Source organism: Lepus europaeus, chromosome 10 (genome assembly GCF_033115175.1).
Source record: "Lepus europaeus isolate LE1 chromosome 10, mLepTim1.pri, whole genome shotgun sequence".
Lineage (NCBI taxonomy): Eukaryota > Metazoa > Chordata > Mammalia > Lagomorpha > Leporidae > Lepus > Lepus europaeus.
This window is the reverse complement of record NC_084836.1, coordinates 9,666,922-9,694,366: the sequence shown is the minus strand read 5'-3', so window position 1 is coordinate 9,694,366 and position 27,445 is coordinate 9,666,922. Positions and strand designations below refer to the sequence as shown.

The following is a 27,445-nucleotide window of genomic DNA, read 5'->3' as shown; positions in this document are numbered from 1 at the left end:
CACCGTCACCCGCAGGGCCCAGCTTGGACGGAAGAGGCTGATCCCGTCTTGGAGATGCCCTCCGTGTTCTGGGTGCTCACTGGGGCTCCCTCTTTCCTCTTCAAGGGAGCCCCCCCAACCCCCCCCCCCCCCCCCGGCTCAGCTCCACCCACACCAGCCAGGCCTGACTCCACTGCCCCTGCCCCTGCCCCTCAGGGTGCCCGGGACCCAACACGTCCCTCCCATCCCATCCCCACCACCCAGCCCCTTCCGGGCGCCCTCTCCTCCCTCCCACTCCCTGTGCAGTGGTGCTGGGCTGGTTCTAGAACGTCACGTCACTTCGCTTGTGCCGCTCGCTCCCCGGCTGTGGAGCTTCGGTAGCTCCCCAAGCTTTCTCACGCGGCTTGTTTGCTTCCTCCTCCTCCCTGTGTTCCGGCTGACACACAGCTGGCTGTTCAGTGTGTCATCTTTGGAAACCAGGCCTCCCCACACGTGTCCCCCGCCCCCGGAATGCCCTTCCCTACCCTGGGCACAGGGTGGCAAGTCTTCTCCACGGCGCCCATCCTCCCCACCGCCCGCGAGACATTTCTCCATAAATGACCAGGAACGCAGAGGGGCGAGTGTTGGCGGGGAGGCAGGCGGCAGGTGGCCGGGAGCCCAAGGTTCAGGTCCAGGCTTTGCGCCCAGTGCCCTCACAGGACATCCTTGCCCACCTCGGAGCCTCAGTGCCCCCCTCCCCCTTCCAGAAGGCACCTGTCACATCCCAACTCCCACCTGAGGAGCCATTGCCTTCTGGCGTTTTCCCCGGACCATGGCCACCCCGTCTGCCCCACCCCCACCTTTTCCTTCCGGACACTGGGCGAAGGGGCTGAGCAGGACGCAGGCTCTGCTTCTGAGAGGCGCCCCCACCCCCATGCAGCAGCCAACAGCGGGCTGTGGGTCAGAGCCTTTATTCCACAGCAGCTGGGCCGGCCGCCAGGGGGCGGCAGGAGGCCCCGAGGCCGCAGGCATGGGCGGGCTTCCCACCCTTTGGCTTACAGAGGCAGCGGGGCCGCTCGGCGGTCCCCAGGGCTGAAGGTGGCCTTACTAGACCCTCCCAGTCCTCCGGTGCGACTGGGGGCTCCTCGGGCGGGGGGGGTCTTCTCGGGGAACCCATGCTGCCCCGGAGGGGAGGCCTTAGACTCCCCTGCTGGCTACAGCACTCCTCCCCCAGGGGGCACGCGCAGGGAAGCAGAGGGACTGAATGTGAGCCCCCCGCCCCGCCTCGGGGGATGTCTTGACCACCAGCCAATGGCCCTCCTGCAGCAGGGTGGAGGGCGGGGTGCCACCTCCTGCCTCCAAGGGCCACTTGTTCCCCTGCAGGGTGGTGCCCTGGGCTCTCCGAGTCCTGGAGATTGGCCCCAGATCTGCAGGGGGCAGCACCTCAGGTCAGCACCTGCTGGATCCAGCCGATCACACCTGTGATGCGAGTGTAGACGCCGAAATAATTGGGCCGGCCGCAGCCCAGGCCCCAGCTGACAAGTCCCGCCAGGAACCAGCGGCCACTGGGCTCCTTGCACACCAGCGGGCCCCCGGAGTCCCCCTGAGGGAGAGAGGCGAGGGTCAAGGCCCAGCTGCTGGGAGGTTGCTGCGTGGTAGCAACAGAGTCGAACCCCCTTTTGAAGCTCTGCTGAATCCAGAGCCCCCACCCGCACCAGCCCTGCCGGGCCCCCAGTGGATCCCAGCTCTGGCAGAACCATGGCTGGGTTCCTGCACGTCCCCACCAGCCCTGCCGGGCCCCCAGTGGATCCCAGCTCTGGCAGAACCATGGCTGGGTTCCTGCACGTCCCCACCAGCCTCTGCCTCCTGGAGGCCAAGGAACAAGGCTGGGGTTGAGCTGAAGACCCGCCCACCCCAGGACCCCTCTGGCCTGCACCCCTACAGCATCGGGCAAGTGCCCCAGCGTTGGCCACCCAGTGGGGCTGGACGCCCTGCTGGGAGGCCCATGTGAGTGTGACCCCCGGCTCCCCCCACGCCCGCGCCCCGCGGGGGTCACCTGGCAGGCGTCCTTCTTGCCCTTGGGGTAGCCGGCACACAGCATGCGCGGGGTCACCTGGTAGCGATAGGCCTCGCTGCACAGGTCCTGCGCGACCAGCTGCACGTCCACCTTCTGCAGGGCATTGCTGGTGGGGCCTGCCGCGGGCAGAGGGCAGAGGTGAGAGGGTGCGAGGTGCCCGGGTCCGCCTGCCCTTCCTCCTGCCGTTCTGCCCATCTCTCCTCGCGGGGGCCACACCTGCTCCTCACCGCACTGGCTCCTCCTCTGCCTGGTTCATGGTGACAGAGCCCCCCATTGAAAGCCCCCAGGCTCCCCTGCAGCCATACTCGGGGCTTCCTGCTCCACACCTGCGCCTTCTCTGCGAACGCCTCCCCCTGTCCTTGAGCCTCAGCCTCTGGGTGCCCGCCCCGGCTCACCCAGGGGGGAGCCGCCCCTGCCTGCACTGCCCCCTGCAGCTCCCTGTCCCTGTCCTCTCATCACCCCCAGAATGTCCTCTCAGCCTGACCCCGTGCCTGGCGTCCAGCAGGTGCTCATCAATGTGTTGAATGAATGAATGAATGAATGAACGAGAGTGAAACACTCCTTGCTTTGCCACGATTCTCTGTCATCTTGGGCAAGCTGCTTCTCCATCTGTGCCTCAGTTTCTCCATCTTTAAAAGGTCTCTGCCTCCAGATCATTGCACAGGGCTCTAAAGCCCCACCCCCACCCCGTTCGGGGTGCCCCGCCCTGCCTGGGTTCAGTGCCGGCCTCCAGCTCCTGGGGCCCCTGGGAGGCGGCCTGGTGGTTCAGGGGCTTGGACCCCTGGACTGAGTTCCCGGCTCCCAGCTCCAGCCCCAGCCCACACAGTCCATCGCCGACATCTGGGGAGCGAACCAACAGATGGGAGCCGTCTCTCTCTCTCTCTCTGCCTTTCAAATAATAATACTAGTAATCGTTCTGAAAGCCACCGCAGGCGCCCTGTGGCCCTGCCCCGCCCTCCTCCTGTCCCCGACCCACCCCGGCCGGGGAGCCTGCTTACCGCCCTCGCGCAGGGCGCCCCAGCCCGTGATCCAGCAGTGCAGGCCCGGCTGGAAGACATGGGAGCGCGCGGGCAGGCAGACAGGGTGCACGGCGGCCGAGCGCACCACCGGGTGGTCGAGCTGCAGCAGGGCCACGTCGTAGTCGTGGCTGTCCTCCTCGTGGTACGGGTGCAGCAGCAGACGGCTCACCTTGAAGGAGACCTCGCCTGGCCAGCGCGAGTTCTGCCACACCTTGCCCAGGAACACGGTCCACAGAGCGGGCGAGGCCATGCTGGGGGTGGGCGGGGAAGGTGTCCTCGTGCAGGGACCCGAGGACAGCCACTTCTCCCCCGGACCCTGTCCCCCACCCCACCCCCACCCCAACCCTTCCTCCTGTTCCAGTGTTAGGAGCATCCACCCTGGAGGTGCCTGCCTGGGCTCGAACACCAGCTTCGTACCCCGCTCAATAGGTGTGTGGCATCCCCTAGGCCTCAGTCTCCCTACCTGTGAAGTGGGGAGAGCATCACCTACTCATATGCAAATCTATTAAGATGGTGTATGTAAATGAGCCAGCCCAGGGCCAGGCGCCTGGTAAAGGTTTCTTTCCGGTTTTTCCTGCACACTCTGCACTCTCTGACCGCCCTGAGATGGTGACGCCTCGTGGGGAGGAGCCAGCAGGGCCTGGGCAGTGCGGGCCCCAGGAAGCCAGGTCCGCAGGCTGAGGGCAGAGGGGCCCAGGTGGAGAGAGGACTCCCAGCAGAGGGCACAAAGCGGGCAGGCCTCTGGCTCTGCAGAGCCCGGCTGACGGGGGTGGTGGGCAGTGAGCCCACCCGGCAGGCAGGAGGGGCGGTGGCAGTGTCGTCACCCCCATCACGCCAGGCACGGCGTGGGGCGCGTCATGGCTTATGACCAGATCCGACAGCGTCCCCAGCACCCAGCCCTTGGCGGGTAGATGAAGCAGTGACTGACTGAGGCAGTGACCCGACCTAAAGCCGGTCAGGGAGAGCAGAGCCCAGAGGCTGGACACCGTGTGCTCGCTGTCACGAAGCCTGGCGGGGGCAGGAGCAGGCACTTCCGTCCCGCACACCGCCCCCCTCCCGCGGCTCCGCCCCTCACCTCTCCTCCTGGAAGCAGTGGGCCGCGGTGATCACCCAGCGGTCGGCGATGAGGGCGCCCCCGCAGATGTGGCGCCCCCGAACCTGGAGGCTGGCCTGCCACGGCCACTCCCCCTCGGAGGACACGGCTCCACCCACGATGCGGCTCGAGGGGCCCTGGAGGCCACAGTCTGCGGGCGTCGGGGGAGGGGGCGGCCGGTGAGAAAGAGAGGAGGGCAGCAGGGGGACGGGGACGGGGAGGGGGCTTCCCTCCGAGCCCCACGTAGGCGGGCTCACCGCAGTGCCGCTCGTCCGAGCCGTCCCTGCAGTCCGGCCGCCCGTCACACTGCGGGTTGGGCCTCTTCACGCAGCTGCGGTCCTCACACTGGAAGGTGAACGTCCCACAGGGCACCCCTGGGTGGGCGGTGGGGGGCAGGCACAGGAATGGGTGGGTCGGTGGATGATTAGAGTGGGGGAGGGAGGGAGGGATGGATGGATGGGAGGGGGAGTGGAGGAGGGGTGGATGGACTGACAGATGGACAGACGCAGGCTTGGGAGCCGAGGGGTTGGTGGGTGTCTGGACAAGAGGGCAGAGGCCTCAGCCGCAGGTGCCCACAGGAAACTCCCCCTCCCGTGCCCCCTCCCACCCCACCTTCCTGGCACCCCTCTTCGTCGCTGCTGTTGAGACAGTCGGGCTGCCGGTCACACACCCGGGACAGGGAGATGCACGTGCTGTCCTCCCGACACTGGAACGTGGCTCGGCAAACTGCGGGCACAGAGCCGGAGTGGAGGGAGCCGCCAGCACCTTCTCAGCTGCCTCGGCCTCAGGGCCCCTCTAGGCTGCTGGGAGCCACCCCTCCCCTGGGGAAGCGCGGCTGAAAGGACCTGTCCAGGACCGCGCTGGAAGCCGGGGCAGCTTCCCCAGTACTCCAGCGGGGTCATCCCAGAGGGGCACCCCCCCCCCCCCCGCCCACGCTCCTCTCCCCCGATGGCCGGGCCGGGGCAGGTGGCGCCTGGATGTAGGAGAGAGGCTTTGTTCTGAGCGATGACGCGGCCAGCGAGAGTGGGCAGCTCCCAGCCTGAGCTGTCGGAGGGAGCGGGAGTCCCTCCTGCCGCCCAGGCCTCCCCTCTCCCCCTGCTGTCTCCTCGGGAGGCTGCGGGTGATAGCCCAGTGGGCAGAAGCCCTGAGCTCCGTCAGGAGACCCTGGTCCCAGCTCGGCGGCCCTGCCGCTGCCCAGGGGTGACCCATCTGCGCTCCCATCCTCGGTCTGACAAGGGAACCCCACTTCCAGCAGCTGACAGCAGGAACTTCATGCGTGTGGCCGGCAGGGGGAGCTGTCTCCACTCAGCTCAGCCCAGGGCAGATGGGACAGGGTGGGGGCGGGGCACTGCTCACCGCAGTTCCTCTCGTCCAGGCCATTGGGACAGTCCTTGATGCCGTCACAGGCGGGGACACAGAGCCCATTCACAGAGCAGAGGAACTCTCCCGGGCAGGCTGGGGATGCACAGGAGGTGGGAGGGGCAGGGAGGGCGCCATGAGACTGTGTGTGGTCATGCAAACACACACAAAGGCGTGCACCTGTGTGCCCACATGCACGCACACAGGAACCCACGGACACCTGGGTACACAGACCTAGCCAGACAGGCACGCCACACCCACGTGACTATGCCTGAGGGTCGATGCCTCCAGGCTCGTGTGGCCGCCTTGCACACACAGTCACACAACATGCACACACACGCACGGGCGCCCCATTCATCCAGCCTCATAGACAGCTGCCTGCACCCCAGGGATGGCAGAGGCGGGGAGAGACGGCTGAGGGCTGGCGTGCCATCGTGCTCCGGCCTACCCATACTCACGGTCCGACTGGTTGTACAAGCTGTAGTGCACCTGCACGCCGGGCCCCGTGAGGGAGATCTGGGAGGTGAAGTTGATGGTGACACCGGCCGAGGCCACCACGGGGATCCTCTCGGCGTAGGGCTGCAGGGTGCGCAGGCCACACAGCCTGGGAGGGGCCGGAGATGGCACAGGTCACACAGGCTGCCTCCCAGCCCACAGGGAAGCACAGCCTGGGTCCTGGGCACAGACAGGGCAGCCGGGGCGGGGGGGGGGGGGGTGCTGTACCTCCTGCCGCACCTCCTATGCCTTGATTTCTCCTGTGGGGCTACCTAGAAAGTAGCCCGGCTAAGTCACTCCCCTCCCGGAAGCCTTCCATGGCTCCCCTTGTCTGCGGGAGGAATTCCGAAGTCTGCCCTCCACCCCCAAGCACCCAGGGGCCATGGGGGCCTCACGGGTCCCAGCACTTCTCTGAAGTCCCTGTCCTTCCTCATGACAGCGGCCTCTGGACTCCCAAGAAAGACTGGCTCTTCTCCTAGGCCCTGCTCTGTGCATGCCCCCCCCCGCCCCCCGCCGCCGGGACCCCAGCAGAGGGAGCACCTCACATCCCTACTGGACGCCCCCCAAGAAGATGCTCCTGTCCAAACCAAGCAGGCGGGAGAACCCCACAGAGGAGCAGGCGCCCCCGAGAGCAGGGAAGAGCCCTCCCAGCTCCAGATGGGGGGCAGGGGGCTCCTGGCACAGAGATTCTGGGTACAGCTCGCCTCACGGGGTAAGTGGGCAGGGCTTCCAGGAGCACCTGCAACCACCCCAGAGCAGTGGGACCCTCCCAGCCCCTGAAGCAGCTGGGGGCTCCCATCCACCCCAGGTGGGGCACCCTCACAGGACAGACAGGCACGGCACCATTGGCGCACAGGATGCCCCTCCCCCACATGGAGGCAGCACCTACTCAGGGGGTCACCCCAGAACAGCCGGACCGGTCCAAGAGCAGGTGCATTGTGGGAACAGCTCACAGCTGACAAGACAGCAGCCGCTCTAGGATGGGACTGGACCTTCATTCATTCGCTCATTCATTCATTCACCAGTGAAGGATTCAGGGCTCTAGGCTGTGCTACCGTCACAGGTGTGGGGGCGGGGCCTGCCTCTTGTGGGAACCCCACCAGTGAGGGAGGAGTCACTGTCCCCCCGGGGGCAAGGCCAAGCCAAGGCCAGAATCCAGCCTTCTCAGGACACCATAGAACTCACCCAGCCTGTGGGGGGCACCCCGCTACCCACTGCAGCATGCCCAGGGTCCGAGCTCTTTATGTCTACAGAACCCTCTGGGGACCTGGCCTACCCTGCAGCCTCCTGATAGGGCTACTGGTTGTGGTGTGAGGTGGTGTGATGAGGTGTGAGCTGTGGTGTGATGTGTGTGAGTTGTGGTGTGAGCTGTGGTGTGAGGTGGTGTAAGCTGTGGTGTGAGGTGGTGTGAGTTGTGGTGAGCTGTGGTGAGCTGTGATGTGATGAGGTGTGAGCTGTGGTGAGCTGTGATGTGAGGTGGTGTGAGCTGTGGTGTGAGCTGTGGTGTGATGTGGTGTGATGAGGTGTGAGGTGGGTTTGTGGTGTGAGGTGGTGTGATGAGGTGTGAGCTGTGGTGTGATGTGGTATGAGCTGTGGTGAGCTGTAATGTGAGGTGGTGTGAGCTGTGGTGTGATGTGGTGTTAACTGTGGTGTGAGGTGGCATGAGCTGTAGTGTGAGCTGTGGTGTGAGGAGGTGTGATGAGGTGTGAGTTGTGGTGTGAGCTGTGGTGTGAGGTGGTGTAAGCTGTGGTGTGAGCTGTGGTGTGAGGTGGTGTGAGCTGTGGTGAGCTGTGGTGAGCTGTGGTGTGATGAGGTGTGAGCTGTGGTGTGAGGTGGTGTGAGCTGTGGTGTGAAGTGGTGTGAGCTGTGGTGTGATGTGGTGTGATGAGGTGTGAGGTGGTGTTTGTGGTGTGAGGTGGTGTGATGAGGTGTGAGCTGTGGTGAGCTGTGATGTGAGGTGATGTGAGCTGTGGTGTGAGGTGGTGTGAGCTGTGGTGTGAAGTGGTGTGATCTGTGGTGTGATGTGGTGTGATGAGGTGTGAGGTGGTGTTTGTGGTGTGAGGTGGTGTGATGAGGTGTGAGCTGTGGTGTGATGTGGTGTGAGCTGTGGTATGATGTGGTGTGAACTGTGGTGTGAGCTGTGATGTGAGGTGGCGTGAGCTGTAGTGTGAGCTGTGGTGTGAGGAGGTGTGCTGTGGTGTGAGCTGTGGTGTGAGCTGTGGTGTGATGTGGTGTGTGCTGTGGTGTGAGCTGCAATAGCCAACTGGACACAGAGGTGGCGCTCATGCACGGTCTCCTAAGCCACCTCATAAAGAACCTGACAATCATCTAAAATGACAACCCTCTTGTCACCAAATTGTCTGCAGAAATAGAACTAACTGGTCAGAAAGCTGTTTATTTTATCGCTGACCTACGATGGGTGTATTATGAATTAAAGGACGCAAGGAGTCGCTGCTTCATTCACAGGGGCTAAGATGCGAGACCCCAGGTGGCACCGGGGACCACGGGTGTGCCGAGTCCTGTGGATGTGTGAATTGGGCGCTGTGAGAGATGAGCCACAGTGCCACGTCTCCTAGCAGCAATAACTAACACTGAATGGGATAAACACAGCAATACACTGCAAGGGAGGTGGCTTCAGACTCATGAGTGGCAGCCGGCACTGTGGTACAGAGAGTAAAGCCACTGCCTGCAGTGCCGGCATCCCATATGGGCACAGGTTCAAGTCCCGGCTGCTCCACTTCTGATCCAGCTCCCTGCTAATGCCCCTGGGAAAGCAGTGGAGGATGGCTGCAGTGCTTGGGCCCCTGTACCTGCATGAGAGATTCAGCCCAGTCTAGGCTGCTGAGATCATTTGGGGAATGAACCAGCAGACAGAAGATCTCTCTGTCTCCTCTCGCTGTACCTCTGCCTTTCAAATAAATAAACAAATCTTTTTTTAAAATAAAAATAAGGGGCCAGCACTGTGGCACAGCAGGTTAATGCCCTGGTTTGCAGCACCAGCATCCCATATGGGCGCTGGTTCTACTGCTGCTCTACTTCCAATCCAGCTCTCTGCTATGGCCTGGGAAAGCAGTGGAAGATGGCCCAAGTCCTTGGACCCCTGAACCCACATAGGAGACCTGGAAGTAGCTCCTGGCTCCTGGTTTCAGATCAGCCCAGCCGCAGCTATTGCGGCCAATTGGGTAGTGAACCAGCGAATGGAAGACCTCTCTCTCTCTCTTCCTCTCTGCCTCTGCCTCTTTGTAACTCTACCTTTCAAATAAATAAATAGTTTTTAAAAATAAAGTGAATTATTATTTAGTTCTGGGATTTTCCATTTAACCGGAAACACAGAAAGTAAAATAGCAGGTTACCAGGTTGGGGAGGCAGTGGTAATATATACTTAAATTTTTCCCAGGATTAATCCTTAATACTATGAGGAGGTAAAAATAACTTGTGTAAACAGAATCTTTAAAAACAATCTCTATGGAGGGCTCAGTAATTTTAAACCGAGTAAAGAGGTCCTCAGGGAGCCCCTGCCCTGCAGGGCGTCCCACAGCCCCCAGCAGCCTCCGAGCAGGAGCCGCCAGCAGGGGGCGCCCCCGTGCTGGCCTGACCCTTCTGGCCTCTTTCAAACTGGGGGAAACGGTTTTGTTCGGTTTCAAAGTGGAAAAGCAGATGTTATCCAGATTAATCCCCGAGGGATTGGCCCTGGACCAGTGACGGGGAGCAGGAGACGGAGGGCTTGGGGGCCTTGCTCCCGCACCCTCGGGGCTGGGGGGAACCATGGGAAGTGGAGGAGGGGGCTACTGTCATAGACATATTAAAGTTTCCCCAGCTGTCATATCTTTTTTAAGACTTATTTATTTGAAAGGCAGAGTTATAGAGAGGCAGAGAGAGAGAGAGAGAGAGAGAGGTCTTCCATCTGCTGGTTCACTCCCCAGATGACCGCAATGGCTGGAGCTGGCTCATCTGAAGCCAGGAGCTTCATCCCAATCTCTCATGTGGGTGCAGGGGCCCAAAGACTTGGGCCATCTTCTGCTGCTTTCCCCAGGCCATAGCAGGGAGCTGGGTCGGAAGTGGGGCGGCCAGGACTCCAACCGGCGCTCTTATGGGATGCCGGCACTGCAGGCAGCGGTTTTACCCGCTGTACCACAGCCTCAGCACTGCCCCCGCCCCCCGCCGCCACCAGTTGTCATTCCTAACGCATTTCCATCTGGGAGGAACCGTGCCATCACCCTGTGATGCAGCAGCACCTGTCGGCAGGGCAGAGCCGTGCCCTCCCCACAGGTGCCACCTTGTGCCCTAGGAACTGTGTGGCCCGGGAGCGATTTGATCCCCACTGCGGGATGTCTGCCCTAAGGGGTGCCCGAGACAATGATTTCCGTGGAGGCTGCTGCTAACGTGGTCGGGCTGGGAGCTCCCCTGGGACAGCAGCTGGGGGCTGCCACCTCCTGCACGGCCACCCCCAAGCCCCATGCCCCGGAGTGTCAGGGAGGGGGGGACTGCAGAAAGTGCTGGCTGCCTAGGGGCTCGGGGGCCAGCAGACCCCCAGCCAGGCGAGGCCAGAGGCCTTGGGAGCCGCGTCCTGCCTGCCAGCCTGGAGCAGTCAGAAAGAGTTGGCTGATGACAAGTGACGTCACAGGAAGCTGGCGGGAGGCAGGTTCCCGGAAGGGGGTGGGGAGGACTGTGCGGTGGGGGCAGCCCGCAAGAGTGGCTTCTTAGAAACCCAGCAGCCAGGGTCCAGGTCTCACAAGGCCAAGGCTCCCCCTCCGCTCCCTGGGCACTCGGGTCAGGTGGGCACGGGAGGAAGTGGAGTGAGAGGAGGCACCGAGGGTTCAGAGGACTCAGGCGAGGAGCATGAGCCTGTCCCCAGCGCGTGCTGCGGCCGGAGGGGGCTCCCCTCTGACCACGCGTCCTGCTCCCCAGCGTGGCCACTCAGGGCCACAGGACTGCACCTCCTCTTCCCACAAGCCCTGAGCCTGCAAATCTCCCCTTCGCGGACCTCACATGTCTGTGCCTCCCACGCAAACATTTTCCAGCAAAGCCTCACTCAAATTCCCCCGTCTACACAGGACGATGCTTATCAAAAGCGGTGATGAGCGGAGGAAATGGTTGACCCAGGCAGGTGCCGCCGCCCGCCCTTCCTCACTCTGCCCCGGGCAGGATTCTCCGCCTCGGAACCCCGGACCCCGAGAGTAGCTCTGAGAAACTGGGGCTGGGACTTCTCAGGCAGCTCGGGGACTGTGGATGCGGCCCCGCAGCAGCTCCACCCAGGATGCCAATGGATGGGTTTTGGGAAGGGCGGCGCTGAGCTAACCATCGGCAGGGCCGGCTCAGGCATCCGGGAAAAGAGCCAGCACAAGCCAAGTGTGCACACAAGTGCGTGCTACCGCACACACTCCGGCTCTCCCTGCACACTACTTGCTGGCCAGCGTGACTGTGCAAATCATTACTCCCTGGGCTATGGAGGCCGGGTGAGGCCCTGCTTCCTCGCTGCGTTGCTGAGGCTGGCAGTGTAGACCCCCTCCCAGCCCCGAGCCCGCCCTGAGCTGCTTGTCAACGTGGGGCTGGGGCCACACGGAGCTCGGCAGTGCGCAGGCTGGCGTGGGCCGGTGCTCTCCGTTCGCCATCTCCGTTAGTCTGCAGGGAGCGGCGGCTGCCTCTCGCCCCCTTTTCTGGTGAGTTCTCCAAGGCTGGGAGAGCTAAGCCCTTGCCCACGCAGGCATTCCAGAAAGGAGCCAGGTTTTGAACTCTGGTCTGTCTGGCTTCCAGACTTCAGCTGTCTCTGCCTGATCGGCCTGCTGGGAGAGGGCAGCCCACTGGGAGCATCTTACTGCATGGTGAAAGGTTAGGGCCCTGCAGCGGCCGGAGCCCTGGCTTCACAGGGGAGCGAGCAGGTGCAGCGGAGCCCGGGCACAAGCCGGAAGGGCACATGCCTCTGAGCGGCGACACCTGGGAGATTGCAGAGGGGGCAGGGACGCCAGGCCCCTGAGGCCCACCCTGCCCACCTGCCCACCACCTCAACACTGAAACGACAACGACAAGCAGCCAAGTGAGCAGCGGTGCTGGTGCTCTGCCTGTGACGCCGGCATCCCACACGAGCACCAGTTCAAGTCCCGGCTGCTCCATTTCCGATCCAGCCCCCTACTAATGTGCCTGGGAAAGCAGCAGAAGACGGTCCAAGTGCTTGGGCCCCTGCACCCACGTGGGAGACCAGGATGGAGCTCCTGGCTCCTGGCTCCAGCCTAGTGCCGCCCAGGCCATTGTGGCCATCTGGGAAGTGAACCAGCAGATGGAAGATTCTCTCTCTCTCTCTCTCTCTCTCTCTCTCTCTCTCTCTCCCTTTCAGATAAATCTTCAGCAACAACAAAACAAAAGCCAAGTCCTTGGCTCTCCCTGAGCCTCAGTCTCCACACCTGTAGAGTGGGTGTGAACTGAGCTCAATGGCCAGGGCAGCCCCCACCCTAGTTCAACGGTGCTCAGGGGCACAGGAGGGGGCTCCCCTCCAAGCCTGCCAGCGCCATCAAGGGGCCTACAAGTCTACCGCCGAGGCGTCACTGCAGCGAGGAGACCCCCCACTCCACGCTGCCTGTTCGAAACACCCCAGTTGCTACCTGCGGTAGCTCAGCGGCGTCTCCCACACTCCAGCTCCCAGACCCCTGCCTGGCCACTCCAGCTGCACTGGGGAGCAGGGGGTACCCGGCCCTGTACCCCACTCTTCCTGGCGGGGTACAAGCATGGGAGAGGCCCTGACCGTGGGCTCACTGGAGTACCACCTGCTCCCGCTGAGCCTCGATTCCCTGTCTGGAAAATGGGCGGGCCGTGGAGGTGGATGAACTACCGCCCCGTGGCCCAAGTGCTGCACGGCCAGCCCCTGGCACCCGGGCCCGGCCTCCTGCATGTGGAATGGGACCAAGGCGGGGGATGGGGGTGCCAGCCCCCAAGCTGCCAGCTCTTCTCCCCGCCCCCCACCAAGATATCAGATTCTGCACCCGGGGAGGGCAGGAAGGCCTTGCGTCAGCCTTCTCAGAACTGTGAATCATGAGTGAACCTCAAGGTCATCTGTGGGCTCCTGACGCAGAGGGGCGAGCCCCACCCACAGCCACACGTGCACCCCCATGGCCCAGGAACGGCACTCTGCTTCCCGACGCTCTCGGGCCTGACTCGCACCACGGCGGCTCTGCTGCCCCGCCCCCGGCCGAGAGCAGCGGCCTGGCTCTGCAGGACCCCGGCTTTGCAGGACCCCAGCTGTGTCCCGCCACCTCCCTTCCCAGTGGGAATCTTCCTCCCCACAGAGGCCAAGGGCAGGAGCAGGGATCAGAGTGGGGGCCGGGGGGGGGCAGGCACGGGAGCACCCGGGTAGCGAGAGTGGCCTGACTGTGCAGCAGAGAGCGGGACAGGGACCAGACGTGGAGGGGGGGTCCAGGCAAAGGCCCACGGGTGCTCCGGAGCCCTTGGGTCCCCACGTCTTCTCGTTTAAGGATTCAGGGAGCCACCCGTGGGCTCCCGGCACTCACAGAGATGTGAGTAGGACCAACGGCCACAGGGTCTGGGTACAAACTGGGTGTGTGCAAGAGAGGGGCTGGCACCCCCAGGCTTCCCATGAGGCCCAGAACCTGGGGGAAAGGGCTCGGGGGGTCACCTCCTGTTCTGGATCGTCCACTGGCCCTGGCTGCATGGCAGGTCGTATTTCTTCCTCCGCAGGGCGTAGGCGTCGAACCAGAGGGCCAAGCCATAGTCCAGAGAGGGCACCTGGGGTGGGAGGAGCCGACCACGGATCAGGTGACATGTGGGCGTGGCCAGACTCATGGACCCGCCTCCCTGGGCAACAAGGACTCCCCTCCTCCCAACACACACGCATGCACACACACACACAGTGGCAACCAGCACGAATATCTGTCAGTCACTCAACAAACAGGCACCATGCAGCCAACAGAGGGCAGACATCGGCACAGCTGTGTCCGCCCAGCAGGGTTTGTGCCCAGAGCTGGGGCTGGCCCCTGGGCAGAGGGCAGGTGCGGGGCAGCTCACCGTGAAGTGCCAGGAGCAGTGGGTGCTGGGGGAGTAGTAGCTGGGGAAGTACGGGGTGCTCAGGACGCCCTGCAGGTCCAGCCGGCCCTCGAGCGTCAGGTTGAACTGGCAGTCTAGGCCCGGAGAACACGTCATTACGCACAGTCCTCAGCGCTGCTCACCTGCACCTGCCACCTGCCGCCCCCGACAACCCCGCCTAGTGGCTGAAGGAAACGGTGTGAGCCTGGGCCTCAGTTTCCTCATCTGTGATATGGGGGCAGGGGCCGTGCTCGCTCCCTTCGCTTCAGTGCCTCCGTGTTGGCCTTGATAACCACAAGCCAACGCCCTCTACCATCAGCTCACTAGGTCAGGGGAGCAGGACGAGGGTCGGGCCAGCCCTGTGGGACTCTGGGGTGAGAGCCCAGCTTGGGGTTTCCATAGCAACAGTACACCCCTCACAGGGCAGCTGAGCCCACGAAACGGGCATGATGCGCCCAGAGTGCTCAACATGTGCTGGGGGCTGTGTCCACGGCCGGCGGCACCTGCAGCCCGGGCACCTCCAGCTACGGGGCTTGGGGGACGGAGCATCGCTCTGCTTTTCAAGGATGAGGAGGGAGAGGAGTGGCTTGGTTGCGGTCACACAGTGGCAGGCCAGGGGGTTGCAGGGCCAGGAGCCACCCTGGCTGCGTCTCTGTACGGCGAAGGTCCCCCCAGCCTCCCTCGTGGCCCTCCCCACCCCTCCCGAAGCCCCAGTGAGAGCCTCCCAAGGGAACAGAGCAGACCAGGGCAGCCCCTGGGCACCCCAGCAGGGCCAGGCGGGACCTGAGTCACTACTGCAGACCCCAGAGCTTGGCCACGAGGGGCGGGGACAGGGAGTGGGGGAGGCAGGGAGGGGAGCAGTGGTGGGGACGCCCCCCTCCCAACCAGGCACATCTTCCCTTCCCGTCCGCAGCTCTAGAAGCCTCAAGGTCTGCTTTGTCCACGCAGAGGCACGGCCACGGAGGGGAGGGTGAGGCATGCGTCCCCGGGAGAGGGGTGGGCATGGGGGATCCAGAAGCGAGAGGAGAGCAGGGGGCTGGGGAAGGGTGGGGGGCTTTCCCTTTCTGCAGAATTACCCCTACCCCCCCGGGGGGATCGCACCTTTGCCCTGAGCCCCATCAGGGCTGCATCTGCAGATCCACCCAGGGGGCTGAGCCACGGCAGGTGCACAGAGAAGCAGGTAGTGGGGCTGGGGGAGAGGAGGGCCAGGCCCAGAATGGGAGGGGAGAAAGAGAGAGGGGAGGGAGGACGGACAAGAAACCCGGAACCAAGACAGTGGGGAAGACGGCAAGAGCGAAGGGGAGGAGGTGTGCAGAGCTAAGGGGCTTCCAGAACCTTCCCTCCCCCGCTCCCGTGCCTTGCCCCGCCCCCGGCCTCACCCTGGAAGGCCACGGGCTGCACGGAGAGCACGAAGGGGTCGTAGTAGCTGTGCAGCCCCTTCTTCCAGACCACGCTCATGACGGCGCCCGAGGCCAGCACCTCCACCACGGGCTCCTGGCGGCTGCAGCCGTAGACCCTGGCGGCACACAGAGCCGGGAGGGCAGCAGGGTGGCTGGGGGCTGCCTGTGTGGGCTCTGGGGAGGCTCTCAGGGTCGGGCCAGCTCCTCAGGAGAGACAGGTGGGATGGACCTGGCCTTGGAGCTTACCATCCCCGCCCCACCGCGCCCCTCGCCGGCCCTCAGAACCGCCCGTGACGCCGTGCACTCCTGGCAGGAGCCCCAGACGGCACCTGCAGTGACCGCCCACCCCCCAGATGCCGGGCCTCGTCCTGAGCTGGGACAGGGAGAAAGCAGGGGTGTGCGTGGCCGAGCTCGCCTGGGAGGCTTGGAACAGGATTCTAGACTTTTCTAGAAAAGCTTCCTCCCAGGCTGTCATGGCCAAATGCTTCGCATCCAGGTGGGGAAACTGAGGCAGGCTTGTGCGTGGTGCCGCCTGAGACGGCGGGCACCGCTGTGCACCCACCGGTGCCCCCTGCCCTGCTCTGCCCTGCCCAGGCTGGGAGCGAGGGGTGCCCACTGCCTCCCCGGAGGCCTTGCGAAGCCTACTGAACCGTCCTCAGCAGACCCCCGCCCGACCCCCCGCCATCCAGCACGGGGCTGCTCCACGCTGGGCCTGGCCGCGGCGGGGGTGGGGTGGGGGTGTGTGCCCACTGCGGCCAGGCCCTGCCTGCTGCCCGCAGCCTGGGGAAGAACAATCCCAGAGCCTCTCCAGAAGTCTGTGCAAGAGCCCTGGGGCAGTGCACCCCCGCCCCAGCTTCCCGCCCTGGTGTCCGGGTGGGGGTCCCCAGAGGGCTGGGGGGCATTTTCTCTCCTTAGCAGCAGGGCCCGTGGGGTGAATCCAGTGTGGAACCCATGGCAACAACCTGCGGTTAAAGCTGGGTAAGGGTCCCAGCGGCAGCACCCATGTCCCCTCAGCCCCGCTCCCCAGCGGCTCTCGCGTGCAGACTGGAGGGGGTCCCCGGGGAGAAGCCTCTCCCCCACCCACCCACCCGGAGTGGAAACCTGACAGCGCCCGGCTTCTCGGAGCTTCCCGGGGCACTCTAGGAACCCAGCCCACGCGCCCCCAGATTGAGGTCACCGCACGGCAGGGCGGGGCAGGCTGAGAATGTGTAGCCACGCAGCTGGAGAGACAGCGGCCTGGGCAGGGCCCTGGGTCCTCCGCCCGCACCTGGAAGCCTGCTTTGCCAAGCAAGAGTGCCCGAGAGCAAAGTCACTCCAGAAAACAGTAGGCTCAACCCCTCCCCACGCCCCGCCCCCGGAGCCCAAGGCCCCGCCCTGGCCCTCCTTCCTGGCCCTAGTCACTTCCATCTCCCCGCCCAGTGCTCCTAGCCTGAAGCGCTCAAGAACCTTCCATAGCTCCCCACTTAGCAAATGCTAACGCCCAGGGCGCTCCCCACACACCATGCTCTTTGTGGCCTGGCCCGGATTAGCCCTCCGCAGTGAGAGCAGCCAGGGCTCGAAGCTCCTGAGCGCTCACGAGGTGTGAGGACCACCCCACATCATCTTACTTAAATGCTCACCATGACCCTGCAAGGCAAGCATGAGTCACGCAGCCATTTTACAGGTGGGAAAACTGAGGCTCTGAGTGGCCCACAGCCAGGCAGCTGCGGAGCAGGGGTGGGCAGTCTAGGCTGCCGTCAAACTTGGAGGCATTCACGAGCCACGTGGCCTCCCAGAGCTCCCCCTCGGGGCCACCTTGCAGATGGATGAACGAACCAAGGCTCAGGCCGTGCCCACCTCCTGCCCCCACCCCTCTAGGCTGGCCTTGCTGTCCCCCAGATTCTGAAGTGACCTTGACCTCACGTCGCCCACCACCCTGGGGACTCACGAGGTGATGAGCCTCCTCTCCAGGGGCCCGGGCGCGTCGTACATGGCCAGCCGGTCTCGGCAGTCGGCCCGCGTCCACTCGAGCCGAAGTTTCAGCATGAGATCCTCGGGGCCCTGCAGGTGCCACAGGCAGCCAGAGGCCAGCTGGTCGGGCCCCTTCAGCCGGAGAGCCTGGCCCCGGCCCACGTAGCTGTAGCGGTAACAGCCTGGAGGGCGAGAAGGAGACCCCTTGACAGCTGTTAGCCTGCAGGACAGCCCCCCAGGGGCGAGGGACGGGGCCCTGCCGGACTCGCCCCGCCCCCAGGTGGTGGCGGGATGGGCGGGGCCAGGTGTGCTAGGTCCCACCTCTCAGTGTCTCCGCCTCTCCCCTCTCCGGCACCCTCAGGCACCCGCGCTCTCTCTCACAGATCAGTCAGGCCTGTGGGTCAAGGTTGCCCTAGGTGGGGGGTGCGGGGGTCGCAGCTTGAGCAGAGGGGCCACGTGAACAAGGAAACCTGAGCCCAGAGCTCGGACAGCGGGAGCGTTAGCCGGAGAGGGAGCCAGGCCCGCCGCACCCCACCGGGCACTGCCTGGTCCTGCGGCCGTGGGAGCCATGGCGGGTCAGGCAGGGCCCGGACGTGGTGAGGCTCAGATCCCAGACTCTGTGCCGCTGGGAGCCACAGCGAGGCGGTGCGGTGGCTGTGCAGTGCCGGAGAAGCCACGGGGCTTTCCCTGCAGGCAGAGAGGGGCGCAGACTGGGGAGGGGTGTGGGAGGCGGCCCTGACTGGGGGATGGGCTGTGATGTCGATAAGGAGAGGAGGAGGGCGGAGCAGCCGCAGCTCCGGGAGCTGCTTGCCGTTACTGCCCATTCCACAGCCCCGGCCAGACAGACCTGGGCTGGCTCCTGGGCGTGTGATCTTTCATGGGCCTCGCTTTTCCCACCTGTAGAGTGGAGTCAGTGAGAGCACACACTCCCGGCCTGGGAATGATGTGCGGGCGAGAGCTCAGCGGGGTGCCTGGTACACAGTAGGTGCTCAGTGAGGGTGGCAGATGGGGGGGCAGAGGAGAAGGCGGGGCCAGAGGGAAGCCCTTGCCCCCCCACCCCCACCCCAGCACCGACTCAGCGCCAGCCCGGGCAAGCAGAGCATCTGCAGCCTGCGTCCACCCGTGACCATGACCCAGCACCTTCTGAGTGATCTGGGCCCCAGGGACCGGCAGTGGAAGACAGAAGCAGCAGCCAGCGTAGCACACAAGCCGCCCCACAGGGCTGCGAGGCAGGGAGGCAGGCGCCCTGCCAAGAAGCCTCCCCCACCCCCAGGTGGGCAGGAGCAGCCCCCGGCCCCCTGGGCTCCAGCACCTGCCCCGGAGGCGCCTCGTCCCCTCCATGCCCGGACAGACCCAGTCCCTCGCTCCAAGGCCTTGGGCTCTCTTTCTAGCATGGGCACTTGATGTGAGAATTTTGGAAAATGGCTATTTTTTAAATAAAAATACTGCCTGAAGGTTAATGAGTTTATTATTGTTTCCTATATAAATAAGGATGAATGAATGGATGAACAGTATTTAACGGCTCAGTTTTCGCTTCTACAGTAAATACGGTATGGACACCCACAATCCACAGGAGCAGAAGCTGTGTGGGGTCCCCAACAATTTCTAGGAGTGGCCAGGAGTCCTGAGACCTCAACCTTTGGGAAACGGCTCCCCAGGTCCGAGGCCAGACGACTTTTTGGGAATGGGCCAGTGAGTACATAGTTTAGGGGAGGTCTACACAGCGCCACTATGTGGGTGCTCCTGGAAGAGAGACCCACATTCCCACAGTCTTTTCAATGTGGAAAGTGTGAAAGTCACCCGTAAGACATCGGGCTGCGTGGGTCAGGCCAGGCAGGCTGTCGCATGCCCACCCCCGCCCCTGAGCACTGGCTGCGGAGTCCCCTTAAGGCTCCCGGAAGCAGCAGCCCTGCCCCACGGTCGGCTGTGCTGTGCAAACCCGAGCTCTGCAGAGCGGGATGTTAACCTTTGGAAGCCCGCGAAGCTGCGGACAGCCCGGCTCACTAGAACAGACCACCGCAAAGGTTGTGGTTCATCCCCCGGCGGGGCGGGGCGGGGCGTTCACCAGCTATGTAGGCAGCCTCTCCCCAGCATTCTTCTCTCCACCGACAACAGGAAGTCAGATGGAAGTGGTCAGTGGGTAGGGAGATGGACAGACGGATGCCTGGATGGATGGATGGATGGATGGGCAGATGGAGGGTGGATGGATGGGTGGGTGGATGGATGGGTAGATGGATAGACAGGCACACAGACAGAAGAATTGCTTGTTTCTTTACTGTCCCCCCGGTCCCCTCATTAGTGAGTTAATCCTACTCACTGTCCCTGTCTGAGTCAGGATTTGACTTCTTATTTGTTGTACTCTGACCTCGCTACCTGCACTCCCCCAGGAAGCAAGCATGTGACCGCAGCGCCAGGAAGAGGGAGATCAGAAAAGGCAGAAGCGGGGTGCAGGTGCCTCCCTGGGATGGGCTTGAGGTGCTCACCTGCGCCACAGCCCCGCCATGGAACTCCCAAGTGCGGAGGGGAATCTGAGGGCTCGGGGCTTGTGCTCAGGGCTGTCAGGTACAGCAGCCCAGGTGGTGCACTGCACAACTCCTCGGCCGCACAGACTGCCATGTGGACAGCAGGTGGCCCTGCCGGTGTTTCGCAGGAAGACACCGGGGTCTCTTGGACAAGAGCAAAGTGACCACAGCAACACGGCCTTGGGTGGAAAGCAAGCATCCTTGCAGGCGACCCAAGCGCACCTCTGAAAGACCAGGTCTGAAGCCAGAGTGGCTGACGGGCTGCCCGTTGGGGAGACTGTTGGTGGCCCGGGGGCAAGTTGGATTCGACGGTGGAAAAGCAGATTCAAGTTCACCTGTGACGGAACCTGCTACCCGCGCTCACAGGCAAGACTCACACATACACATGTCCACACACATGTGCACACACGTGTCCACACGAGAGCACATGAACACACATGTGCATCCACACACGGGTGCCACACCCCCTCCGATTGCTCAGCCCCTGCTTCCTCCCCTGGGTGACCCAGGCTGGGCTCCTGCCCCAGCTCAGGGAGCCCCGTGGCCTCCCAACCCTCAACCAAGCCAGGAAAGACGCCAAAGCCAAAGGCAAGCGGGCGGGAAGCCGAGGCGCGTACCCAGCGTGGAATTCAGCGCTACTACGTCTTTCACACTGGCCTCTGTCAAAAGGAAACGGACAAAGAAATCAACAAGGGCAAAATAAATGCACAAAGAACAGGCCACACACACGAACGAAAACGGAGGAGACCGCCGGAGCTGCCGGGCCTGGGCACTTGCCCCACGCCCCACCCCTCCCTCCTGTCCCCGCGGGGAGCGGGCCCCTCCTCCCGGTACTGACCCAGGATCACCAGCCCCTCGGGGTCCACCTCGTACTCCGCCCTGTAGGGAGGGGGCGCCGAGTCATTGGCCGCCGACAGCAGCTCCTCCACCAGCAGTGCCCGCACCACCTCGGGGCTCAGCGTGGGCCGGCGGCGCTCCGGGATTTGCAGAATGAACCAGAAGAAGCAGGTGAGGGGTCCCTCCCTAAGGCAGGCGGCAGTGAGGGGCCCGCCGGGCGCTGATTGCCCTCGTGGGGAAGCCTCCCAGCATCCTCCGCGGGAGCCGCTCTTGTCACCCCCATTTTACAGGGGGAAGTTGAGGCATGGCCGTGAGGCTAACCTAGGCGGCAAAATGCTGGGGCCCGTGCTCTCAACGCCCCCCTCCCAGTGCGTGCCGGGCCCCTAACCAGCCCGCTGTGGTCGTCACCCAGGGTAAACCCTGCCACAGTGCTGTGCCCGTTACACAGATGAGAAGACCAAGCCCGATGGAGGGAGGTCACCGGCTGCAGCCAGGTCTTTTGCCCACGCCCTCGGAAAATGAGACAGGTCCCCTCCCAGGGCTGAGTCTGAGGTCCTGGCGGGGGCCGGCTGTTGCCTGGGGACAACGTACCCAAAGGAGTAGACAGAGCTGGAGTTGTAGTAGGCGCCTAGCCGCGTGCTGGTGATGAGCGCCTTGAGCTGCCAGAGGAAGACCAGAGCCCCCATGACCCTCTGCGGCGGCACCAGCCCCCCCCCATCTTGGGGTCCACGCTGGGGAGCCCCAGGGGAAAGGCCAGCCAGGTCACCAGTAGTCAGAGCCTGAGCCCCTCCCCCACCTCCATCCTCTCCCCCGAAGGCCAACAGCCTCGCTCCCCCTACCAGAAGCCCCTCTTCCACTCTGAGCAGACCCCCGGGCCACAGGGCCCCCCTGCACCCACCCCTGACCGCCCCAGGCACGGCCAGGCCATGGCGATCAGGAGTCCGGCTCGGGGGAGGCTTTGCCCATGTGCAGCTACGAGGCGGCACGTCCCGGGGCCTCCCGGAACCGCCTGGAAACCCTGGCCACGGTGTCTGCTTCCAAGCCTGCAGCCGGGACATGGCGCACAGCACCCTCAGAGTGGGGTACTGACCCACCCTGCGGCTCTCCAGGCCGCCTTGCTGGGCGGGGCCCTGGCACGGGTGGTGGCTGTGTCACAGGGCACGCGGGGCCCCCAGCAGGGCCAAGCTCCGCCCTCGGAGTGACACGGCAGAGTCTAACACAAGTGCCTTCGACGTGGGTCCGCTCACTTTGCCGCACCCATGCCATGCACCCCCAGTGAGTACCCCGCCTCCCCCAGGGGGCCCCACTGACCACGCCCAGCCCTGCGTGTGCCCCTTCCCTACCATGTTCTGGGCTTTGGCGGTTTCGCTGCGGAAGGCGCTGGACTCCCTGCGGGCGAGGTCCTGGGAGAAGTGGCGGTTGAGCACCCGCAGGCTACCCACGTACACCTGGCTGATGGTCACCTCCGCCCTGTACCCTGGAGGAGGGGCCGCCGGGTTGAGCGCAGGTGCAGCGGGCGAGGCTCCTGGAATCCCACGCCATCTGCTGCCGCCCAGGCACCATCGCCACCCCCGTGAGCGCCCTCCCCATCCTCACCCCTGTCGTCACCATCATCATCCAGACTGGCACCAAGGCCACGGAGGACGTGAAGGCCAGGAAGCCTCAGGCATCCAGGAGGCCCAGGCCCCGCTCAGCCCCTCTCTCCGACCTCCCTCCCTCCTTCCACAAGCGGGCGCTAACGCACCTGCTACACGGGCTGCCCAGGTCAGCTACAACAGCCGCGCCTCCCCTGGCAGAGCCAAGAGTGCTGGGTAAGCGGGTGTCCCTCCAGCGGCCCCACAGCACGCGGGCTGCGACTGGGACGGCTGCCCCCCGAGGAGCAGCACAGGGGCCACGGAGGGGTCGTGGCACAGGAACAGGCTGACCCCACAGTGACCCTCCCGCTGAGATGTGAGGACTGCGAAGGTGTGAGAGCCCGGGAGTGTGGGGACGGATGTCGAACACTTGGGAATACATCACTCCAGCAGTGAACAAGTTTGTAGTCTAACAGGCAGGGACCACGGCCTCTCCCAGGTTACAGGGCGCATGCTGTGGAGGGGAGGGGAGCACGGCAGAGGCCTGGGGAGAAGATGATGGTGTCAGGAAGTGTGCCTGTGGGAGGGCCGTTCCAGACCGAGGGAGCAGCAAGTGCAAAGGTCCTGGGGCAGGCGTTTGCCTGGTGAGTTTGTGAGCAAAAGGGAGAGAGGAGGCGCGGGGAAGGCAGAGGCCACGCAGGGCTTGCGAGCTCCGAGAGGACTTGGGTTTGATTTTGAGTAAGAAAGGAGCCGTGGGAGAGTTGAAGCAGAGAAATCAGAGGATCGATTTGCTTTATAAAATGGTCCCCAGCTCTCGTGTCGAGAAAGGGAGCCCTCCAGGCGAGGGCGTGGAGCCGTGGGGAGGGCGAGAAGCGATGCATTAGGGTGCACTGGGGAGCTGGAGACGGCCCAGCCTGGGTGGGACAGAGAGAGGACTGGGAGAAGAAGCCAGAGGAATCGGGCGCGGTGCAGGCTGGGGAAGAGGGCACACTGCGTTCTGAGCTCTCAGAGGCCCTGGTGGGAGTCGGAGGCAGCAAGGGCCAGACAGTGGGTGGGGGTCAGAGGGAGGAGGAAAAGTCAGGGCCATCGGAGGGGCGAGACACGTGGCGGCCCCCAAGCCAAGGGCACCCAGGGTTTCTCCTCCCTGGGTCAAGGCCTGGACATGGGATTGGCGGCTGGAGTGGGAGCGGAGCCGGACTGCAGAGGGCGCCAGAGAGGCCGGGCTGCCAGCTGGAGGCTCCCACTAGGACTTGGCTGTGAAGGGGGCGGGAGACAGGGGAGGCGGCAGGAGGGACCCAAGGGGTCCTGGCTGGAGGGGTCAGACAACGGACCGGTGAGTTCAGGCCCTCGGCTTAGTGCTTGGTGGTTTGCCCCAAAGATTCATTATCCTGCTCCCCAAGGACGTCTTGGGGGCCCTGTGCTATTCGGGGTGCTGCTCCCTGCAGCTGGTGACATCACATCCTGTCTGCTCCCTGCCACGCTGCTCGGTCCACGTGCAATCACATCCACGAGCCCTGTAAGACCCGGGACGCCCGGCAGCCTCGCCCCCAGGGCGGTTCCAGACCAGCCCACCCAGATCCGCCTCCACGGCTCCCAAGAGGGTCCCCCAGTTCCTGTCGATGGACCGGAGATGGCACCCTACACTGAGCCAGTGAGATGCCCTCTGACTGCCCACTGTCCAGTGGGAAGGCTCCAGTCACTCAGGCAAGCTGGGCGGTGCCTGCCGTGGCTCCCGGCCTCGGGGCCGCCTCTGTCCGAGCACATGTTGGCAGGGCTGATTCGGTGCTAAACCATGAGGGCTGGGCTCCACCTGAAACCTGACAACCTGGCACGGGGGAGGTGCCCAGCGCCCAGCAGATGGGGGGTGAATGAATGAGCAAATGAGCCCAAGGCACAGGCTAATTAGGGTTAGCGAATGCTCCTGAGTGTTTATTCGTTGGATGGACAGATGGGTGGATGGGTGGATGGGTGGATGGGTGGATGGGTGGGTGGGTGGCTGGATGGGTGGGTGGCTGGGTGGCTGGGTGGGTGGGTGCATGAGTGGGTGGGTGGGTGGATGGATGGATGGATGGCTGGGTGGGTGGCTGGGTGGGTGAATGGGAAGGAAGGAAGGAAGGGCCCAGAGCAGGCACTAGCTGCTCTTGGGGCTGCAGGGGACGGATGGGGAACCATGAGGTCAGAGAGGTGGGGAGGGCCAAGACTGGGGACACAGCGGGGCCGGCGCTGTGGCACAGCGGGTTAATGCCCTGTCCTGCAGTGCCAGCATCCCATATGGGTGCCGGATTCTGTCCCAGCTTCTCCACTTCCAATCCAGCTCTCTGCTATGTCCTGGGAAAGCAGTGGAGGATGGCCCAAGTCCTCGGGCCCCTGCACCCGCATGGGAGACCAGGAGGAAGCACCTGGCTCCTGGCTTCAGATCGGTGCAGCTCCAGCCATTGCAGCCAATTGGGGAGTGAACCATCAGATGGAAGACTCTCTCTCTCTCTCTCTCTCTCTCTCTCTCTCTCTCTCTCTCTCTCTCCTCTCCTCTCTATATGTAACTCTGACTTTCAAATAAATAAATAAATCTTAAAAAAAAAAAAAAAGACTGGGGGCCGGCGCCACGGCTCACTAGGCTAATCCTCTGCCTGTGGCACCGGCATCCCGGGTTCTAGTCCTGGTCGGGGTGCCGGATTCTGTCCCGGTTGCTCCTCTTCCAGTCTAGCTCTCTGCTGTGGCCCGGGAAGGCAGTGGAGGATGGCCCAAGTGCTTGGGCCCTGCACCCCATGGGAGACCAGGAGGAAGCACCTGGCTCCTGGCTTCAGATAGGCGCAGCACGCCGGCTATAGCGGCCATTTGGGGGGTGAACCAACGGAAGGAAGACCTTTCTCTCTGTCTCTCTCTCTCACTAACTCTGCCTGTCAAAAAAAAAAAAAAAGACTGGGGACACAGGAGATGCCCTGAAGCCCAGCTGCTCTCCAGCCCCTCCCCCATTCACGCTGGGCCCTGGAGTCAAAGCTGTCAGAGCTGCGGTCCCCACCGAGAGGGCAGCAGGATGGCCTCAGGTGAGCAGAAGCCCCACCCAGCACCAGGCACACCCGTGCCCCCAGGGCCTCCGGCAGTGCTGGCTCCCAGCCCAGGGCGGCCCAGGGGGGCTGTAAGCTCTGGAAGCCCAGATGAAGCCCTCGGGCTCGCAGGGTGATGAGCACCGTGGGCTGGGAGAGCCAGCAAGGATCCAGGATGCGTGCCCGGCGGGGAGCAGACAGCACGGGACCCGGCCAGCACACAGTGCACGTGTGCCCCGACACAGGACAGGACAGGCGGCCAGAGCGAGGAGAGGCCCTGCGAGGCCCCATGGCCAGGGGCTGGGTGCGGCTGAGCCGGGAAGCCGAGTCCACCCTGCAGGGTCCCCACCCGCACCTCCCAGCCCTCCCCAGGTAGTGCCCATCATTACCTAGGAAGTACCAGAGCATCACTCCGGCTGCGGCCAGCGCCACCAGGGTGAGCCACAGGGGCGCCAAGCGGAGGTGGTCCCGGGCTTTTCTCTTGGCCTCCGCAGGGGTCCTGAACATCCCCTCCGGCTCTGGCTCCGCCTCCTCGCCATCACCTCCATCACCCTGCCCGCCGGCCGCCTGGGGGGCCTCGGACGCAGGCATCCTGACAGGGAAACAGACCAGAGTTGGAAAGAGCCCGGAGCCGGGGCCAGCAGCCTGGGAGTCGAGACCGAGGGTGGGCGGGAGCAAGGCGGGCGGCAGGGCTGCACTTGGCTCACCCGCTTCTTTGCGCCCTCCCGTCTCCCTGGGGTAGAGTTCCAGGGCCTGCACCCCCATCCCGAGATGGCACCGCAGTCAGCACCGGGCACAGCCCCTGCATGCCCACTCCCCTTGCCCTTGGCGTCTCTCCCACTGTGGGAGCTCCCCCCTCCACCCCCACCATGCTGTGCAGGCCACATGGTCCTGCCCCAGGCTGCCTGAGCCAGCTCTGAGCTGGGCCGGGGGGCTGGGGGCCAGGATCCACTCTCCTTCCAGAAACGCCCCCCACCCCACCACCCCACCCTCTTTGAAGGCATCCCTAGAAGACTGGGACGGGGCTTCCTCTGGGCCGTGGCTCGGTTTTCACAGAGTGGGTGTCTGGGACCTCCCAGCGAGACACATGGCCCTTCCAGACGGGGCGAGGGGCCCCGGCCCACCTCTCTCACCCTCGCCCTGCACCCCCGCAGCTCCTTGGGAACCCAGGTCTGGCATCAGCCAGTGATGCGCTCACTCTCCGAAGGCTCCTATCACATGCAAGGAGTGGCGACACCAGGGCGGCTCTCACCTGGGTGGGCTACCCTGTGCCCCTTAATTAAGGAGACATCTACGCATGTGGGGCAGTCCCTGCTGGCCGCTCTGGGGCCCGGCCCGGGGATGGCAAATGCCGTGAAGTGCCCACCCGCTGCCCAAGACACCTGCAGCATCCCCCGCGAGGAACACACGAGAGACAGGAGCAGTAAGTGGCCCGAGGCGCCAGCGCAGAGCCGCCTGGTCCTGGCTGGCCACCTGGGGTTGTTCCCTGTGGCCTGGGGAGGGGCGCTGCTTGGAGAGAGCCCAGGGGATGCGCTGGCTCCTGGCCCCTTCTCCTCCCCAGGTCCCCTCCCTCCGCCCGTTTCACTCTTGAGTCCAAGTCACCAAGGAACTATTTCTGGAGGAGTCGTGGAGACACGGTGGCCACCCGGGGACCCTTGATTTGCCTATTTCCAGGGCTTTACATGCACTCTCGTGAAAGCGTTCCACAGCCTGGGTGTGCGTGTGCATGCGTATGCACGTGTGTGCATGTGCGTGTGTGTGCTGTGTGTGTGCATGCGTGCGTGTGTGCGCGTGTGCGTGCGTGTGTGCATGTGTGTATGTGTGTGTGCGTGTGTGAGTGTACGTGTGCGTGTGCGTGTGTGCGTGCATGTGCATGTGTGTGTGCGCATGTGTGTGTGTGTCGGGGGGGTGTCTGTGTCTCAGGATTTCCATCTTACAGATAAGAAAGTTGAGGCACAGCGAGGTTGTGCAGCTTGGCCGAGGTCACCCAGCTGGTGAGTTTGTCTTCAGAGTCTCGCCCTGACCACAGCCGTCAGTGTGCAGGCGGGGAGCTGAGGCTCGGGGGTGGGGGCTGTACATCGGGGTC

The 27,445-nt window shown here is 64.0% G+C and overlaps 1 protein-coding gene across 2 annotated transcripts in view; it reads right to left on the bottom strand.

Annotated features, from left to right (window-relative positions):
• Positions 1–913: 913 nt before the first annotated feature.
• Positions 914–27,445, bottom strand: part of TMPRSS6 (transmembrane serine protease 6) — a 29,273-nt gene continuing 2,741 nt past the window's right edge. Inside the window, exons 2-18 of one of the 2 annotated variants that reach the window (XM_062202884.1) lie at positions 25,749–25,951; positions 22,085–22,218; positions 21,333–21,400; positions 20,743–20,927; positions 20,522–20,563; positions 17,360–17,564; positions 15,412–15,548; positions 14,015–14,127; positions 13,626–13,735; positions 5,965–6,110; positions 5,504–5,602; positions 4,760–4,873; positions 4,405–4,521; positions 4,130–4,298; positions 3,034–3,305; positions 2,015–2,151; positions 914–1,561 (exon numbers count right to left, since the gene is read on the bottom strand). In XM_062202884.1, the coding sequence (XP_062058868.1) occupies positions 1,403–1,561; positions 2,015–2,151; positions 3,034–3,305; positions 4,130–4,298; positions 4,405–4,521; positions 4,760–4,873; positions 5,504–5,602; positions 5,965–6,110; positions 13,626–13,735; positions 14,015–14,127; positions 15,412–15,548; positions 17,360–17,564; positions 20,522–20,563; positions 20,743–20,927; positions 21,333–21,400; positions 22,085–22,218; positions 25,749–25,950 (2,409 nt within the window). In that variant the 5' untranslated portion in view covers position 25,951 and the 3' untranslated portion in view covers positions 914–1,402. The remainder of the gene's footprint in view (positions 1,562–2,014; positions 2,152–3,033; positions 3,306–4,129; positions 4,299–4,404; positions 4,522–4,759; positions 4,874–5,503; positions 5,603–5,964; positions 6,111–13,625; positions 13,736–14,014; positions 14,128–15,411; positions 15,549–17,359; positions 17,565–20,521; positions 20,564–20,742; positions 20,928–21,332; positions 21,401–22,084; positions 22,219–25,748; positions 25,952–27,445) is intronic. The other variant, XM_062202885.1, reaches the window with a different exon arrangement.